Source organism: Gossypium hirsutum, chromosome A02 (assembly GCF_007990345.1).
Source record: "Gossypium hirsutum isolate 1008001.06 chromosome A02, Gossypium_hirsutum_v2.1, whole genome shotgun sequence".
Taxonomy (NCBI): domain Eukaryota; kingdom Viridiplantae; phylum Streptophyta; class Magnoliopsida; order Malvales; family Malvaceae; genus Gossypium; species Gossypium hirsutum.
The window spans coordinates 7508534-7526131 of record NC_053425.1 but is presented as its reverse complement, the minus strand read 5'-3'; the positions used below and the strand labels follow the sequence as shown (position 1 = coordinate 7526131).

The window sequence follows — 17598 nt, the reverse complement described above, 5'->3', positions numbered from 1 at the left end:
TTTAGAATTAAGAATAGGAGGATTAAATGTTACATATGTGAAGTGTAAGGGGATTGGAGCAGAATTAGACTTATTATTAAGGTCAAATTCTGCCATTAGACCCTATACTTTGTATGGATTTAGTACATATACTTTAATTTGGTCATTTTTAGTCTCTGTATTTTTAAAATTTAAAAATTTTAGTCCTAACCAAATCATAACTATTAAATTCATCAAGTTTTGTTATTTTTTTAAATTTAATGTGTCAAACATATTATCGCATGTGTGATGCTACGTTTGTTTTATTATTTTAACATATTACTCACAAAAATCAATAAACAGATTTAACATTTGTTGTTTGCATTAAGATTGAAAATTTGAAATTAAAAAATATATAGCTACTAAGAATAAGAATGGCCCAATTGATGAACATATACTAAATTTATAATTTTACGCATAATACAAGACTAATGACATAATTTCACTAAACAGATTTAGCTGCTACCATGAGGTGAAGACTAAAATTTCAAAATTCGAAAAAGATAGAGACTAAAATTGATTAAATTAAAATATAGATACTAAATTCATAATTTACACAAAGTATAGGGTCTAATAAGCAGGATTTGCCTTATTATTAATATATTTTTTGATTGTATGGACGTGTGGGACTTTTCCTTCAGGATTTAATTAATTATTATTATTTAATTATTATTTTTCTTTTCAGAAACTACGGCAGATTTAAAACCGTCTTCATCTTTTTTCCGTCAAAATTCGAACTTTCATAAAATCGGGTCGCTTTATTTGGTACTTTCTTTGCTTTCAGAGGAAGCTGAGAAAAGAAAAAAGAAAGATTATCTTGTTTCTCCATAGTAAACTATGATGAATCGAACGGGTGATTTGGTAGAGGCAGTGCAGGAAGCTCACAAAATCGATGTTAAGGCCTTGTTTGGCTATGCCTCAGCTAATGTTCCTGGATTTCCTCTCTCTCCGTCAAAATTCAACCTCTCTCAGGTTTTTCTTTACATCATAGATATAAATTATTCTTTTATTCTTTTAGTATTTGTTTGTTTTTGCTGTTTTGAGATTTGATTACATAAAATGTAGTTCGGACATGGACAATCGAATCCGACGTATTTGATGGAAGTGGAAACGGGAAGTGGAACTGTAAAACGCTACGTTTTAAGGAAGAAACCTCCTGGGAAGCTGCTTCAATCTGCTCATGCTGTTGAGAGAGAATTTCAGGTGAATTTTAATTTCTTTTAAAAATTACCCTTTTTCTTTTTTGTTTGAGTTTTACTTTATTGAGTGTAAAGCTTCGATCTTGGATTTGGTAGCTACTAACCAAAAGTCAATGATAAATCTTTTCAAGGTATATAATATATAATATTTTATGATTTTTACATTTTATATAGAGAAAAAAAATCAAGTGTTTATGGGGAAAAAGTTGCAGCTCTGTGGACAGCTAGTCAAATTTGCAGCAGAGAATTAGTTGGATATACCTTTTTCATTGTATGTAATATAAGGAAAAAAAAATTACCTTTTTGTGTTTGTGTATTTTTTAAGGTTCTCAAGGCCCTGGGGGATAATACAAATGTGCCAGTTCCAAAGGTCTTCTGTTTGTGTAACGATCCAACTGTAATTGGAACTGCATTTTACATCATGGAGTACTTGGAAGGTCGGATATTTGTAGACCCAAGTCTACCGGTAAGACTATGATATTTCAGTGTTCTAAATTTCTGGTTGAAGTTTGGAATAGTTATTTTCCTTTCAATGACATGATTTGGTTATTACTTGGACTTGTGAGGTTGTGAATTGAGTTCTATTACTAATTCTGTTTAAAAAGGGTGTTCCACCCGAGAGGAGGCGGGCAATATATCAAGCAACTGCTAAAGTGCTGGCGTCGTTACATTCTGCTAATATTGATGCCATTGGTTTGGGAAGCTATGGGCGGCGAGACAACTATTGTAAAAGACAGGTCATTGAACTCTTCTTTTTGTAATATAAGCTCTCGCTGATTGAATGAAGACCATTTATATGGAAAATTATTGTACAAGCTCGGTCCTTAATTAGATTAACTAATCATGTCGGCTGTTGAAGTCTTTGGACCTTTTAAGAAAAATGAACTTATGGGGTCTTACAAGTAGTTTTTCCTAATTCTAGATAGAGAGATGGTTTAACCAATACCTTGCTTCAACTAGCGAAGGAAAACCTGAGAGATATCCCAAGATGTTTGAGTTGGTTGATTGGTTGCGGAAGAATATTCCTCCAGAAGATGCATCAGGTGCAACAGGGGGCCTAGTTCATGGAGATTTTCGTGTTGATAATGTTGTTTTTCATCCAACTGAGGTAGGGTTCTTCATAATCTTTAATTGCTGAAGTGTATGATTCTATCTTGAATGAAGTAATATACTATTTGATGTAATGTAGATCTGATTATGGTCCAATTGCACCCCAATAATATGCTATGCAATTTTGGTAGTATTTCAGGCGATTTCTAATGTTTGAATTCTCCAACTAATATACCTTATAAGATACTCCTGACATGCAGGATCATGTCATTGGTATTCTTGATTGGGAACTGTCTACCATCGGAAACCAAATGTGTGACGTTGCATACAGCTGCATGGTACTTGGCCAATTTTCCAACTTTTCCATTTTGCATAAAGAAAACAATTACCTATATCTTTCTGGTACTTTTATAGTCTATATGTCATTTTCTTTCCTCATTTTTCAGTGATCACCAAGTTTCCTTTGTAATATAGGACAAAGGGGAACCGAGTCATATTAGACCTTCTTAGCTTTTGATTACCTAAGCTTACCGAAACTCTATTGGCAGCCTTACATTGCACAAGCAGGGCTTGGTTCAGATGAACTGGTTAAAGGTTTTGAGATCACTGGGATTCCTGAAGGGATACCAACACAGGCTGAATTTCTGGCAGAATACTGCCTTGAATCTGTAAGTAACCATATAAGTAACCACATAAACATGGCCCTGATTAATATGTACACCTATAACACTTTTCTCATTTCATTGGGGAATTATTGTTAAGTGTCTCTCATACCCTACCCCATTCCCCTCTATTACCATTTTCCTCATCTCTTCGGCCATGAATTTGCTTAGCTTTCAGTTCCCCATAAATGTCAAGCGACTGTAAGGTAACTGTTCTGTTAACTCACTGACACATTGCTTTTGATGAAAAATGTTGCTATGTAGGGGAAAGCATGGCCTGTCTCTGAATGGAAGTTCTATGTTGCCTTCTCCCTGTTCCGTGGAGCATCTATCTACACAGGAGTGTATAATAGATGGCTAATGGTATTCCATGACATTTAATGGTTTGGTTTTCATCATAATTCATTATGTTAAAAGCTTTAATTTTGAAATTACAATATTGATATAATGTTTTACTCATCTTAATAATGCAGGGTAATGCATCAGGAGGTAAACGTGCAGAACATGCAGGACGTCATGCTAAGAGTCTCGTAGATTCTGCTTTGGATTTTATCTCAAAGAAGACGGTGCTTCCAGAGCAACCCCCCTCTGGTAGCTAAGTCATTCAACCTTCTTTTTTTCTTTTTCTTTCTTTCTGGACCTTTAGGAGTTTGAAATTCATTGTGAGAAAGTTTCAAAGTATTTTTTACATACTTCTAGTGATGAATGTCATAAGGTTATCTACTTGTAGCTGCAGCGTGGAGATTATATAAGAAACATCATTAGGATCTTAGTTGTTTTATGTTTTAACATCTTTATGTGCAAATAAATTTGGCTTTGAAGTATTTGGTCCAAAGCAATTGTTTAAAGTGTTTTTGTTCTTTTTACTATTCAATCCAGTTTCACGAGGTAGTAGGCAATACGGGACTGAGAACAAAGGCCTTCCAGAAGGAAGCGGGAGGTTTGTTCCTAGTAAAAAGATTCAGGAATTGACAAACAAATTGATTCAGTTCATGGAAGTTCACATTTATCCCTTGGAAAATGAATTCAACAAACTTGCAAGGTCTGATTTACGTTGGACAGTGCATCCAGAGGAGGAGAGGTTAAAAGAGCTTGCAAAGAAAGAAGGATTGTGGAACTTATGGATTCCTGTATGTATTGCAAGTTCTGCTTCAAACTATTTTTACACCAATTACTATTTTTACTCATTTTTGCTGTTAAAATGTCACTGTACATTTGGAAATATGACATTTTTGAGAAACTGTTTTTTGTACAGTTTGATAGTGCTGCTAGGGCAAAAGAACTTATTTTTAATGGGAGTGAACGTGCTCACTGTACACATGATCGTTTACTTGGTGCGGGCCTCTCAAACCTTGAATATGGATACGTTTGTGAGATTATGGGTCGCTCCCTTTGGGCTCCGCAGATCTTTAATTGTGGTGCACCAGACACTGGGAATATGGAGGTAAGGATTACTTCTAGTACAAACTAAGGTAGTTCTCAACTTGCTTCAACTAAATGCATATATTTACAAGATTATACATTATTCTTTAGTTTTTAACCTACACTGATAAGACAGTATAATTTCCATTTTCCATTCTCTCATTTTCAATTATCCAAGTAATGGATGGAAAGAAAATTATTGTTTTTATTTCTACTTATCCATTTTTTGCCAAGAATATTGAAAGAAAGGGAAAAAGGCATATTTTCCTCTTTCTTTTTTCTTCCTCTCCAATTTCTATCCTTCCTACCCAGCAAAATCAGTGTGTGTTGTTTTACCATTACATTTATTTTTTCATTTGTAGGTATTGTTGCGATATGGGACTAAAGAACAGCTAAACGAATGGCTTGTTCCACTGCTTGAGGGGAAAATACGCTCTGCATTTGCAATGACAGAACCACAAGTTGCTTCCTCAGATGCAACCAATATCGAGTGTTCTATCAAAAGGTATGTTCCTCGAATCATATTTTAGGAAATTTTAAGCAAATTCTAGTCTTCATATGAACTATATATTCACTGGTAAAAGAATGAAGATTTAAACAACAGTCATTTCACTTCAACCCCCTGGAGAAACATGATGAAAGTCACTATGTAACATTTTATGGCGTTACATTCTTATCTGAATTACAACTCTCATCATAGTTTTTCTCATCGTCTATGCACTCCTTTTATAGACAAGGAGATTCGTATATCATCAATGGGACCAAGTGGTGGACGAGTGGAGCCATGGATCCAAGATGCAGAATTCTTATACTCATGGTTAGTCTTCTAGAATGGCATCGAGTGACTAAATTATCTGTGTATTGAATAAATTTATCTGATAAATAAGAGTTAAATTTTACATCAATATTTTTGTCTCCATCCTTAATTTTAATGTTAAATTTAATTAACATTAAAGATAATGAATTTTATAGGAATTCGTTCGTTAATAAACGCTTAATTCACATGTGATACACGTGACTGCAAGTACTAATTTGACTAAAAGAAGGTGATCTGATTTCTGAGAGATATCCAGGGAAAAACTGACTTCACTGCTCCCAAGCACAAGCAGCAATCCTTGATCTTAGTGGACACTAAGACTCCAGGGATATGCGTAAAGAGACCACTAACAGTATTTGGCTTTGATGATGCTCCTCATGGGCATGCTGAAGTTTCTTTTGAGAATGTTCGTGTGCCAGCAAAGAATATTCTATTGGGAGAAGGACGCGGCTTTGAGATTGCCCAGGTAAAGTTGCCATTTATATTGAAAGGATGACAGTTCGCCATATGTATTCTGTTTTGAGTTTCACCCACTTCCCACACTATTCCATCTCGATGTACTGTGGTTCTCAAAAGTTGGTTGGTTTGCATCTACCCGAATAGAGGAACTCAAACTTCATATTGCTTGGCCTGCTTTAAATTTGATATTCGAGTTCAAAAAATTATCTAGTAATGGCAATAACCACCCATCTTCAAGAATGTAGGTGTCGAGTGATTGGCTTTAGTGTATGTTATAATTCTTATATCTACGCTGTTTATATTCTTGAAGGGAAGACTTGGCCCTGGAAGACTGCACCACTGCATGAGACTGATTGGCACTGCTGAGCGTGGCATGCAGTTAATGGCTGAAAGGGCTCTTAATCGGAAAACATTTGGAAAATATATTGCCCAACACGGTTCATTTCTTTCGGATTTTGCAAAGGTAATTCAATATACGTTGAATAGACAGATATTTGTGTTAGTTGGAGAAGGAGATGTACCTTTTAGTGATTAAATTGAGGTTGGTCTTCTTGCAGTGTCGAATAGAACTAGAGCAGACTAGGTTATTGGTTCTTGAAGCAGCTGACCAGCTTGATCGACTTGGAAACAAGAAAGCCCGTGGAACCATTGCAATGGCGAAGGTAACCTATATTTTTAGTTGTTCATATTAAATGTCAATCCAGGTTCAAAATGAACTTTGTTATAGTAGAAAGTTTTGGATGTTGGATGGAGCAGGTAGCAGCTCCGAACATGGCCCTGAAGGTACTGGACAGGGCAATACAAGTACATGGTGGAGCCGGGGTATCATCCGACACTGTTTTGGCACACCTTTGGGCATCAGCAAGAACATTGAGAATCGCTGATGGACCTGATGAAGTGCACTTGGGTACCATTGCTCAGTTAGAACTACGAAGAGCAAAGCTTTGAAGGATCTTGAAACTATGATCATCACACAACAGTACTTTTTATTTTTTCTTCTTGCAGTCTCGAAGATAAAAATAAGGAAAAGGAATCCAAAAAATTGGGCATTTTCTTAGTAATATTATGGAATTATTATGAAAGATAATAATAATAATGATAATTTATGTAGTTATTTGTTAATGTCTTTTCTGAGTTGTGCTCTATTTTTCTATAGACCATCGTAGCTTTATTTAGTTGTAAATATCACGACATTCCATTACAGTCTGGCTGGCATGGTAGTAGAGGCATTCATAAACCGATCGTTTGATTGTGTTTACTCCAATCTGATACGATCTTTACATATTGTTATCATATATATATATATATATTTTTTCCAACTCGAATTACTATTATAAATTAAAATTTTTATATGATTATAAAATAAAAATATATATAATTTTGTAGTATAAGCTTTTGAGTAGAAGGAAATAAAAATTGGGCTTATGGAACAATCCAATGCATATTTAAATGGTTTAATATATTATGTGATACCCCAGCTTTTTAACCTAATTTGGTATCCTAAATCAACATCATGTGTTGAAATAGATATTTTACATATGTACTTTAGTGACAAAAATAGGTTCTTAATTGGGATAAAAGAAAAACTTAGTATCAAAGTTAACACTGAAATTAAATATAGGTACTTGTCTTGGGATAAAGGAAACCTCATATATTAATTTAAAAACACTCAAGTACCAATTTGAATATTAAAATCATATTCATATACCAAATTGGAGTAAAAAACTTAGATATTAAATTAAACATTGAAACAAAATATAAGCACTAAAAAATATATTTACTCTATAAATATGTGCTCTGCTATTTCATTTTATATTGTTATGCCTTTACCCTAGCTCATACACATGGCAACACGGGAAGCAATTTAGAGGGAATCCATGATCGGTCACCCGCATGCCTTAGACCACCTACAACTCGGTCAAGCGCTTTCAATCACTTGCTCTTGGCCACTCGTTACGGATTGTCCATGGGGATCATTGAGACATAACAACCTTGTACTGTCTCAGCAAAATGAATGTTAGAGCAGGACCACACTTACTATGCTTGAAGACAACTGACATGTAACAAACCTGTCACTTAGCCGACCATAGGAGCAGGCCACGATTCGTATTGTTGGTGACATAGCATTACCAGACAAGAGGACCTTCCCCTATATATATATATACACCTTAACACACGATGTATGAAGGATCTCTTCTCCCCTCCTCACTTAAGCCTTTTACTGCTTAGCCCTTTCCAGCCTTCTCCTCCCTCAATTCTTCCTACTCTTTGTTTGTCACAGGTCAACCGTTCTTCTAGTCACCACCATCATCTCCTCCTCATTGAACACTAATATCAACATACATACAACTGAATATTTTCTTGAAGTTATACAAATCAAACAACTATTTCTTTCTTATTTAAATATTTTGTTGTTCATATAAGTTATGATATATAAATAGCAGTTGATTAATATTTTTCACTGTTTTACCATCCATAAAGATCAATCTTTTCAAGGTTTATGGCTGTTCCTCACAATAACATTGTCTCCAAAGGCAAAGCCAGAAAATTCCAAAAGGGGGAGCTGAGATAAGGAACAACAATAATATTTTTAAAAATAAAATCTAATTAAAGAACAATAATTTAATAAATAAAAATAAGATAGAATTTTTAAAATTTATTTGAATAAAAATTATTTGAATTGCACTCTTCAATCTTTGATCACATTAAAAGCATCAATTATTTCGTTTAGGTTAAAATTTTCTACAATTTCTTTCTCAATGTAGACAACTAAAGAACTTCTTGAAAAATCATCTTCCATCTTGCTACGTAGTCGAGTCTTCACAATCTTAATAGTAGAATATCGCATTTTGTGGACACAGTTGAAACTAGAAGAGTCAATATAAAACGAATCAATCTATCAACGAGGTACATGACTGACTTTCTACTTTCAAATAAGCTTCTACAAAGTTCAGAAAGTGTTGATAATTTTCTTAAATCAAGATGTTAACAATCATCAAGTTCATAATGCTCCAACTCATACGAGAGGCGTTCTTTCTCTTGTTGAGAAAAAAAATATTTAAGATAGAACTTGTTTACAATAAGGCAAATTTTATCAATATTAAATAACTTCAAAAACTCTTTGGGATCTAAAGCTGCAGTAAGAGTGAGAAGCTCAACAACATGTTCATTAAATCTACATTTCAATTCTTGCAATTAAGTATCTATTGTAGCAAAAAATATATCTAGTCTATAGTGATGCCCAATTGTAAATCTTCTTTCTTGCTATGACTATGACTCACAATGTATTGAGCATTCATATTAGGAAAATCCAACTCCCAAATTTCACAAAAAGATATCACATTTTTAAACGTTTCATCCCATCCATCATCTTTAATCTTTTGAATTAAATCTTTTGTTGTTGAAACTAAACTCATGAAATTTAATATATCTTGACTATGACGTTGCAAAGCTTGACAAAGATTATCAATAATCCCTAAAACTTCTTTCACCATATGCCAAAAAAAAAAAAACTCAAAAGATCTCAATCTATTTTATGCGCTATGAGTATTTCCTTGCTGATAATAGTTAAGGGCGATATTTTTTAGATTTTCAAGAACTGTGCTGGTAGCATTATACATCGCTTGTAATCTAGTAATTGAATTTAAATGAGAACTCCATCTAGTCTCACCAGGATGTTGTAAAGTGTATATTTGATTCATACATATTTCAATTGCTAACTCATTGATGGATACTAAACGAGTTATTTCACTTGTTTGGGATTTTTATAATTCATCGTGTTGTTTGGAAGAAGCAATATTAACAATATCATACAAGTCTTTGAAAACTTGATACACTTCAACCACTTTTCTAACTGTTGCAACCAATTCTAATTGAAGATAATGAGCAAAATAATGAACATAATAAGCATATTGACAATCATTTAAAATCAAAGCTTGTAAATCGTTAAATTCCCCATGCATATTGCTTGTTCCATAGTAACAATGACCTCGGATATTTTGTATGTCAAAACCATGTTGCAAGAGAACATTAAAAATCTTATTTTTCAAAATCCATGCTATAGCATCTTTAACATAGACTATATTAACAAATCATTCTTTTACCAATTCTTATTTATCAGTATTTGCTCCTTTTTTTTATCTCTCGCTTTATCTACAATAATGCAGAACTTTTTGTCACCAATTTTTCACAAATTACATTACGAACTCCAGTGGCATAAATTTGCAATATCTCTTTTTGTATTGTTTAAAAAGTATATATAACATTTTGTGGAGCACTTTTCAAAATATTTTTAACTTTCTCATCATAAGATGTTAATAGTGATAACAATTCAAGAAAGTTCCCACGATTTTTTGATCTTAAGCTTTCATCATGACCTTTAAAAGGACACCCTTTAAACGCCAACCATCGAACAATATCTGTACTAGTTTTTAAACGTAGATGATTAGCTACAATTTGTTTTGATGTTTGTCTATCAAGTGATTTTTCAATATATTGAGCTTGATTCATTAAATCTACATAAGCTCGTTGTGTATTGTTATGCAGTGAATTTAGATCTTTTCCTATATGTGTCAAAAAAGCACATTTGTGTCCACAGAGTACCTTTTTCCAATTACGAAAATCACTATGAGTAAATGCAATTGATCCAAAATGATTACTTGGATTTCTATTAAAAAAGAAAACAAAGAAAACAAAATACTGCATATTTAGAAGGTGAATATTCTAACTAGGAAAATTGTTTGAACCATGATGGTTGAAAAAAAATGAGGATGTTTTTCTAAACTAGAAGCAACATATTATGAAAGAATAGGTTGATACGATCCAACCTTAATATAAGCTCTTCGAATTTCATCCGAATACTCATATATTTACTTACATAACCCAGGATCACGTTCTAAGTTATACAAATCAAGTGTCTTGTCTTCAGCTTTAGGAATTTTAGAAGGATGAGCATTAGAGTTTGAAGGAGCAAACAACTAAGGTGATACCTCAATTTGTGACGCTTCTGAAGATAATTGTGTTGCCTCTGTACTTTTCTTTTTAAAAAACAAATAAATTATTTTTTTATTTCATAACTATAATATCTTGAAAGATAAAAAAAATAAAATTAAACTATAAACTTTAAGATACAATAAAAACAATTGTAAAAATATGAAAAGAAAAACATTAAGGGATGAAACCCGATGACACATTTAAAAGGCATGAGGCATTGATAGCAATAGGCGTTAATAGTAGTAGTAAAAGAGACTTTTATTTTTTTAGTTACAAAAGCAAGTTGAACTATAATGCTCAACAGATAACAATAGATTAGTCACTCACACTTATCCCTCAATATTACATCTTGCACCACCAAAGGTGGTTGTGAGAAAAAATAAAACCTTATTTGGCAACACCTCACAACCTTATTTATAGCATCAGCAATCATGTTCATTGTTAATGGTACATACCAAATCTCCACTTACCAATCTCTCGCCATCCAATTGCGAACCTCTAATGCCAATCTCGATGATCCCACCACTTCAACTCCAAGTATATTTAATGCTAAATTAAAAATTAGTTAACTATCATAAATAAAAAAAAAGCTAAGTAAACTTTAAATTATGGTCCCCGGTGGAACCCATGATATAATATACTAGGAATATAGCCCCTGCATTTTAATGTAATTAATAAGGCATCATCAAAAGTCATAATAATTTATAGTTAATACACCTTTTGTGTATAAAAGACTAGGATCTATATTCAATACATCTTTTGTGTATAAATTTTATATACCAATAGGTAATTAGTAATGTAGTTTATATTGCATCAAACGTCCCCAGATTATGATTTTAATTTTAAATTGATTTCAAACTTTAAAATATTTTAATTATACTATTAAACTATCAATATTATATTAATAAGGTATTTTCGTCACTAAAATTGTTAATTTAACCATTAAATGAGACATTGGATCCTATGCGACATAATTTAAAATGAAAATTTTGTAAAATTAGATGTTGTAAATATCTTGATTTTGAAGTTTTCGTAGCTTTTATAGAAACTATCGTTCACTCTCTCTTTTTCGGTTTTACTTTATTCTTACCTTTTAATTTTTAAATGTCATCAGACAAAATTTTACTTTTTTTAATTTTATTTCAAATTACGTCACATAAAATTTTACATATCATTTAATGGTAAAATCAATAATTTCAATAACAAAAAAGTCTAATTAATTTAGCATCGATAGTTTAGAGATATAATTAAAACATTCTAAAATTTAGAACCAATTTGAAATAATTTCAAAGTAGAATTTGATATTTCATTGGTGAAAGTGCTACTACAATTTCAGCTTTAAAATTTAATTATCATAATATAAGAATGTGGAGAAAAAATGTAAATAATAGTATTGAAAATAATTATAGTCATATTTTTTAAGTTAATGTATGAAAATTAATTTTATAATTTAAGTATGAAGATATAAAATATAATGTCATAATTTAAGTATTTTTAATTTTTTTTAAAGTTAACAAGTTAATATATGGAACGAAAAAAATTTCACTATTAGTTGTTCAGACTTGAAAGGGGTTCAAACAACAACTTAAACGGCCAAAATTTTCAAAAGTCAAGAGATTAACTAACAAATATATATTTTATAGTTTTAGGGGCTCCTGCTAGCCCCTCTAAAGCTTTGCTTCATATGAAGGATGGAAAAAAGTCAGGATGGAAAAGTTTTGAATCTAATGGCTAAGCTACAAAGTGAGAAAGTAGTTATGAATCTTAACAGTTGAATACAGTTCCAAAATTTAGACAAAAATGCCCCTAAAAGTTGTGTTTTGGCTTGGGTTGATGTTGGACAAAAAACTACCCCTACAACAAGTTTTCACTTGTTAGGCATCAGTGTCGCAACATCTACTGGTAGGTGTCCCGACATCATTGGTGGTGACCACAATTTCTTCACTTCAACACATTCAGAGATATCACAACCTTAGAGGCACGATGTTGTGACTTTGAGCTCAGTGTCGTGACATCTTGCCCTTGGTATCGTGACTTTCTCAATAGTAGGCTCCAAATTTATTTCTAGTTGAAGTATTACATCCTCAAGGCAAAGGGATTTGGCGTCACAACTTCCATAGCACCAGTGTCATGGCACCCACACTGAATGATGTTTTCTTCGAGGTCGGGTTATTGTCGTCTTCCTACACCAACTCAAATACATTGTTAGGTTCCCCATGACACCGTTGTGCTAATTTCGGTCTCAATAAGGACAAATTTAAGCAAAAACATTTATTAATGATAAAAGTTAAAACTCAACAAAAGTATAGAAAAAATCTTAAATTGCTTGAGAATAAACTCCTTAAATGTATTGAAGAACCTAATTTAATGTATCAAATTACGACAGATTATCTCCTTACTATGTAGAGTGTAATGAGCCAATTTTGGCCTGGCCCAGTTGAATAGTTAAAACCCAATTACAAAGCCCAAAACAAATAAACCCTAGCCCACTCTTAACATTTTCAGAAAGCAAAAAACCCTAGCCCCTAAGAGCTTCAGCCACCGCATGCTAGGCCCACCCCTAGCCACCTCGCGCACTGCTCCTCCACGCACGCCTCCTCCACGCTTCTCTGACACCACTTGCAAACACAAAAGCAAAAGACATCAAGTAGAAGAAACAAATGGTAAAAAAATAAAAAGACAGAAACAAAGAGTCGTAATTTCGGCTATAAAAGCCATATCAATTCCTCTGTAATTTTTTTCGCACACTAGCAAATCAGAAAAGAAATAAAACTGAAGTTTTAAAAGGTTTTGCTTTGTTCTTTTTCTTTTTTTCTTTCTTTCGTTTTCTGTTTATCTTCGTTTTTTTTTGTTTATTCATTTATTTTCCTTTTTAAAAAAATCTATTTTAATAAAAAAGAGGCATACTTGGGTTGCACTCCACCGCCGTACACAGCGATCACCGCCGTCGTCGGTCGGTAGCCATGATGGACGGATGGTGGCCCTATAGGCCGGATGTGTGGGGGGTTTTTGAGAGGAGAGAAGAGTGTTTTGTTTTTTTTTTTTAAGTGTGAGGTTAAAAATGGTTTTTTTTTAATTTGGGCTTAAATAGCCCTCTGAAACGATACTGTTTCATTAGGCCCCCCATACGCCCACCCGCATATCGGCGTGTTTCCAATTATTAGGATATTTGTGCGCGAGGTCCCTCCGCCTTTGTGTGCGCTACAATTTGGCCCTTTCACTTACTTTATTTATTTTTGTAAATCTGACCGCATAATTTATTTTCGATTACATTTGGGTCCATGCTGAAACGATGTGCATAAGGGCTGAGAATATTTTCTAGTCAGTCCCTCGTTGTTTTAGCGCGATTCGTTTCGATTCTTGAGTGCCTTCTTTTCATTATTTACAATTTTTACCTTAAATTTTAATTCGATTCAGCCTAGTCCTTAGTCTGTTTAATTTATTTATTTATTCATTTTTTTAAAAATTGTTATTATTATTCATTTTAAGTTTTTATATTATTTATTTTAAATCATTTTATCATTACTCTTTTTTACGTATTATGTATTTTAAACTATTATAAATTTAAATATTTTACATATATTATTCATTTCAAACTATTTTAATACATATTATTCTGAATTATTTTATATATTAATTACTTTACATTGTTTTATTTATTTATTTTAAACTCTTTTATATATTATTTTTGAATTGTTTTATTATTATAAATTTATATACTATTTATTCTTAAACTTCCTTTTATATGGATTATTTATTTTCAAATTTTTATATATTGTCTATCTTAAACTCTTTTATACATTATTTATTCTATATTATATATATATTATTTATATTAAACTATTTTTTATTTTATGTATATTATTTATTTTAAATTTCTTTTTACATGCTATTTATTTTAGACTTTCTATATGTTGTTTTAAATTGTTATATATATTTATTATTTTAAGTTGCATTATTTTATTTTTAATTATTTTGTGTATTAATTATTTTAAATTGTTTTACACTATTCACCCTAAGTTGCTTTTTATAACATTTATCTTAAACTTATTTTTTATGTATTATTTATTTTAAAATTGTCTCATTATTCATTTTAAAGTGTTTTATGTTATTTATTTCATTCTTTTGATTATTAATGTTGGTATTTAAGTGACATATGTTATGTGATTATTGCCATTGTGTGTATTATAATTTGTTCATTCGTATTTTCATATCATTATCATTCACTTGTATAATATTGTATTCATGTATTATTGTTCCATGCTCATTACTATATTTCATGTCATCGAATTGTGTATTAAGCTCCAATGTATTTATCCAATATAGATTGTTTCATTTTACTCCAAACAAAATAAACTCACATTGCGAAGTGTTGCACTCGTTATTATTCAAAAGAAAAATCTTCAAAATAAGGCAATGTTTTACGTTTCGGGAATTCAAGAAAACGTACCCTGACTTATGGGGTTCCGATTTTCTTGTTAAACCTAAATAGCCAAATATCCTTTTGGATTTCTAGATACACAAAGTTTTCGATAAAAATTAAAGACAAACTTGTTCCCGAGGATTCAAACGTCGCATCCTAACTTACGGGATGTGGCACTTTGTTATATCGGGACGGAAGAGCCTTTGATGCTCGTTTCAACTTAATTCAAGCAATTTTCAAAACAAACATTAATAAAAATGGATCGTATTTTAATTCTTTTCAAATTTTCAACATTCGACATTAAGATATTAATTAATCAATTAGGTACCAATTTTGAGCGTGACGAGGGTGCTAATCCTTCCTTGCACATAACCGATTCCCGAGCCCATTTTCTCAAACTTCGTAGACCAAAATCGTTGTTTTAATAAATCGTAATATTTTATTAAAGCAATCAAGTCATGAGATGATCCGATCACACCTAAATAAAAAGATTGGTGACAACTGCATTTTTGTTTTTTTAAATAAAAATCGAACATTTTTCAAAAAAATGATTTTGACGTAAAGATCATAATCAATACCATCCAGCACATCAACATTTGAATCCTGACCAACTCTGAATCTTCCTTCTCCGATCAAGGGATAATTTCCATAACTTGACCTCCATATAACACAAAAACCAAAATAGACCAAGACAAGGGCAAAAGCCTTAACCATGCAAAACGAAAATTGCACCTAAACGACAAAAAAACTTGCACTTTCAAAAGTAGAGTCAATCGAGGCAAGATATAAATCACGCTAAATTATTAATATGATAGAATCACATAATAAAATTTTGTGATTTAATTTAGACAAACAGATAAAATATATATAAATATGGCACATATCATAAATTTATTTATTTTTTGGTACAACGATAATTTAAATTTAAATTATTTTTGGGTAGGTAAATATGCGATCAATAGGCCACAAGTTGAATTTATATATCATAAATTTGTTGGTTATATAAAATTTAATTTAGCTTTTAATTATATGATAAAAACTTTGTTAACGTATCAAAAATTAAAAATATTTAAATTAAATATTGAAAGTTTGATATTTTGAGATTCTTATTTATAAATTTGGTATTTAATTTTATAATTAAGGGCTTTTATAAATAAAAATAATAATTTACTTAGAAAAACCACTAAGTATATTAGTTAAAGGGGTAAAAGTATTAAGGTAGTGTAGGTATTTAAGGGCTGATTGCATTTCAATCTCTTTATTAAAAAAAGGGATAAATTAGCACTTATACATTTCGCAACGTACAAATTAGTCCATTCGTTAAATTTTTTTGTTAAATGATTATGTGAAATGTTAATTTAAATGGTTAATTACTAATTTGGTCCCTGAATTATAGTTAAAATATTTTTTTAAATTTCTTAGCAATAATTCTAAAAAAATCTTAAAAATAAAAATAAAATATTAAAATTATATTAAAAATTATTTGGTGGCAAATTATATAACTTCAAAAAAGTTAGAACCTCTTGCGATTAGATGAATGCTTCCTTAGTTGTTCTTGATTCCGAGAAGCTTCATGGCTACCTCCTAGGTGACGATTACAACTGCATTAGCTGGAAAAGCTCTAATATAGTAGGACCCAGGCCTGTGTAGCATCCTCTAAGTCTAGACATCCTGTATATCTACGAGGTAAGGAAACAATTAGAATATCCTCCTTTACTTCCAATATTATTTCGATTGTTATAGAACCTCCACCATGTTGCTATCTATCTTATTGTGCTAGGAAAGGCATTCAGATCATCATCTTACTGAATTTAAAACTTGAAAAGGATTTTTCGGAGAGCTTTTATCCATGTCTACAAGGTAAAACAGTTGATCAAAACTAGGAATAAATAAATAAATAATAAAACTAGATATAAATTGAAAAATCAATATGCAAGGATGTTAGAATGCTTAAAAAATATTGTAGAGCCACCACAAAGGCGCTTGTAACTTGAAATGCATTCCACTTAATATTTTTTATATTATTTTAATAATTTATATTTACTTTTAAGATTTATTTTTAGTTTTTTTGAAATATTGTTAAATATTTTTAAAAAAAATCAAAATGATATTTTAACTATAGTTTAAGAATCAATTTAGTAATTAACCATTTAAGTTAACATTTGCATCATCCTTTAACATAAAAATGAACGAACGACCTATTTTATATGTTTTGAAATGTATAAAGACTAATTTACTTATTTTTTCAAAGAGACCAAAATGCAACACACCTTAAATACAGGAACTTTTCTGATACTTTTACTGTTTAAGGGTTATTATTGTCATTATGTTAAGAAAGTTAAGTTGCATTCTTAAAATTCAGTGATGAAGGAGTGGACAGGATAATTTCTTTCCTTTTTTGGTTACGGTTTTATGATTAAAATTACAACAACTCTACTTTCCATAATTAATTTCCTTTTTTGAAGCAAGGGATGATTTCTTTCTAAATATATGCAATTTTGCTTTCAAGTTTGTGTGAAAGGTGGTTCCAACGCCTAAAAATAACCCTTACAATGC

The 17598-nt window shown here is 31.4% G+C and overlaps 1 protein-coding gene across 2 annotated transcripts; it reads left to right on the top strand.

The window, feature by feature from the left end:
* The first annotated feature begins 641 nt into the window (after window positions 1-641).
* Window positions 642-6749, top strand: LOC107933236 (probable acyl-CoA dehydrogenase IBR3). 2 transcript variants are annotated; one of them, XM_016865393.2, is made up of 17 exons: window positions 642-990; window positions 1084-1221; window positions 1543-1683; window positions 1823-1954; window positions 2140-2325; window positions 2528-2605; window positions 2816-2935; window positions 3194-3292; window positions 3403-3520; window positions 3809-4059; window positions 4185-4373; window positions 4714-4856; window positions 5084-5168; window positions 5425-5634; window positions 5938-6090; window positions 6185-6289; window positions 6384-6749. In XM_016865393.2, exons 1-17 carry the CDS (start codon window positions 856-858, stop codon window positions 6573-6575), a joined length of 2475 nt encoding a protein of 824 aa, XP_016720882.1. In that variant the 5' UTR covers window positions 642-855; the 3' UTR covers window positions 6576-6749. The 2 variants fall into 2 exon arrangements, with proteins under 2 accessions (XP_016720882.1, XP_016720883.1); XM_016865394.2 differs by having other exon boundaries at window positions 714-990; window positions 4744-4856.
* The last annotated feature ends 10849 nt before the right edge of the window (window positions 6750-17598 follow it).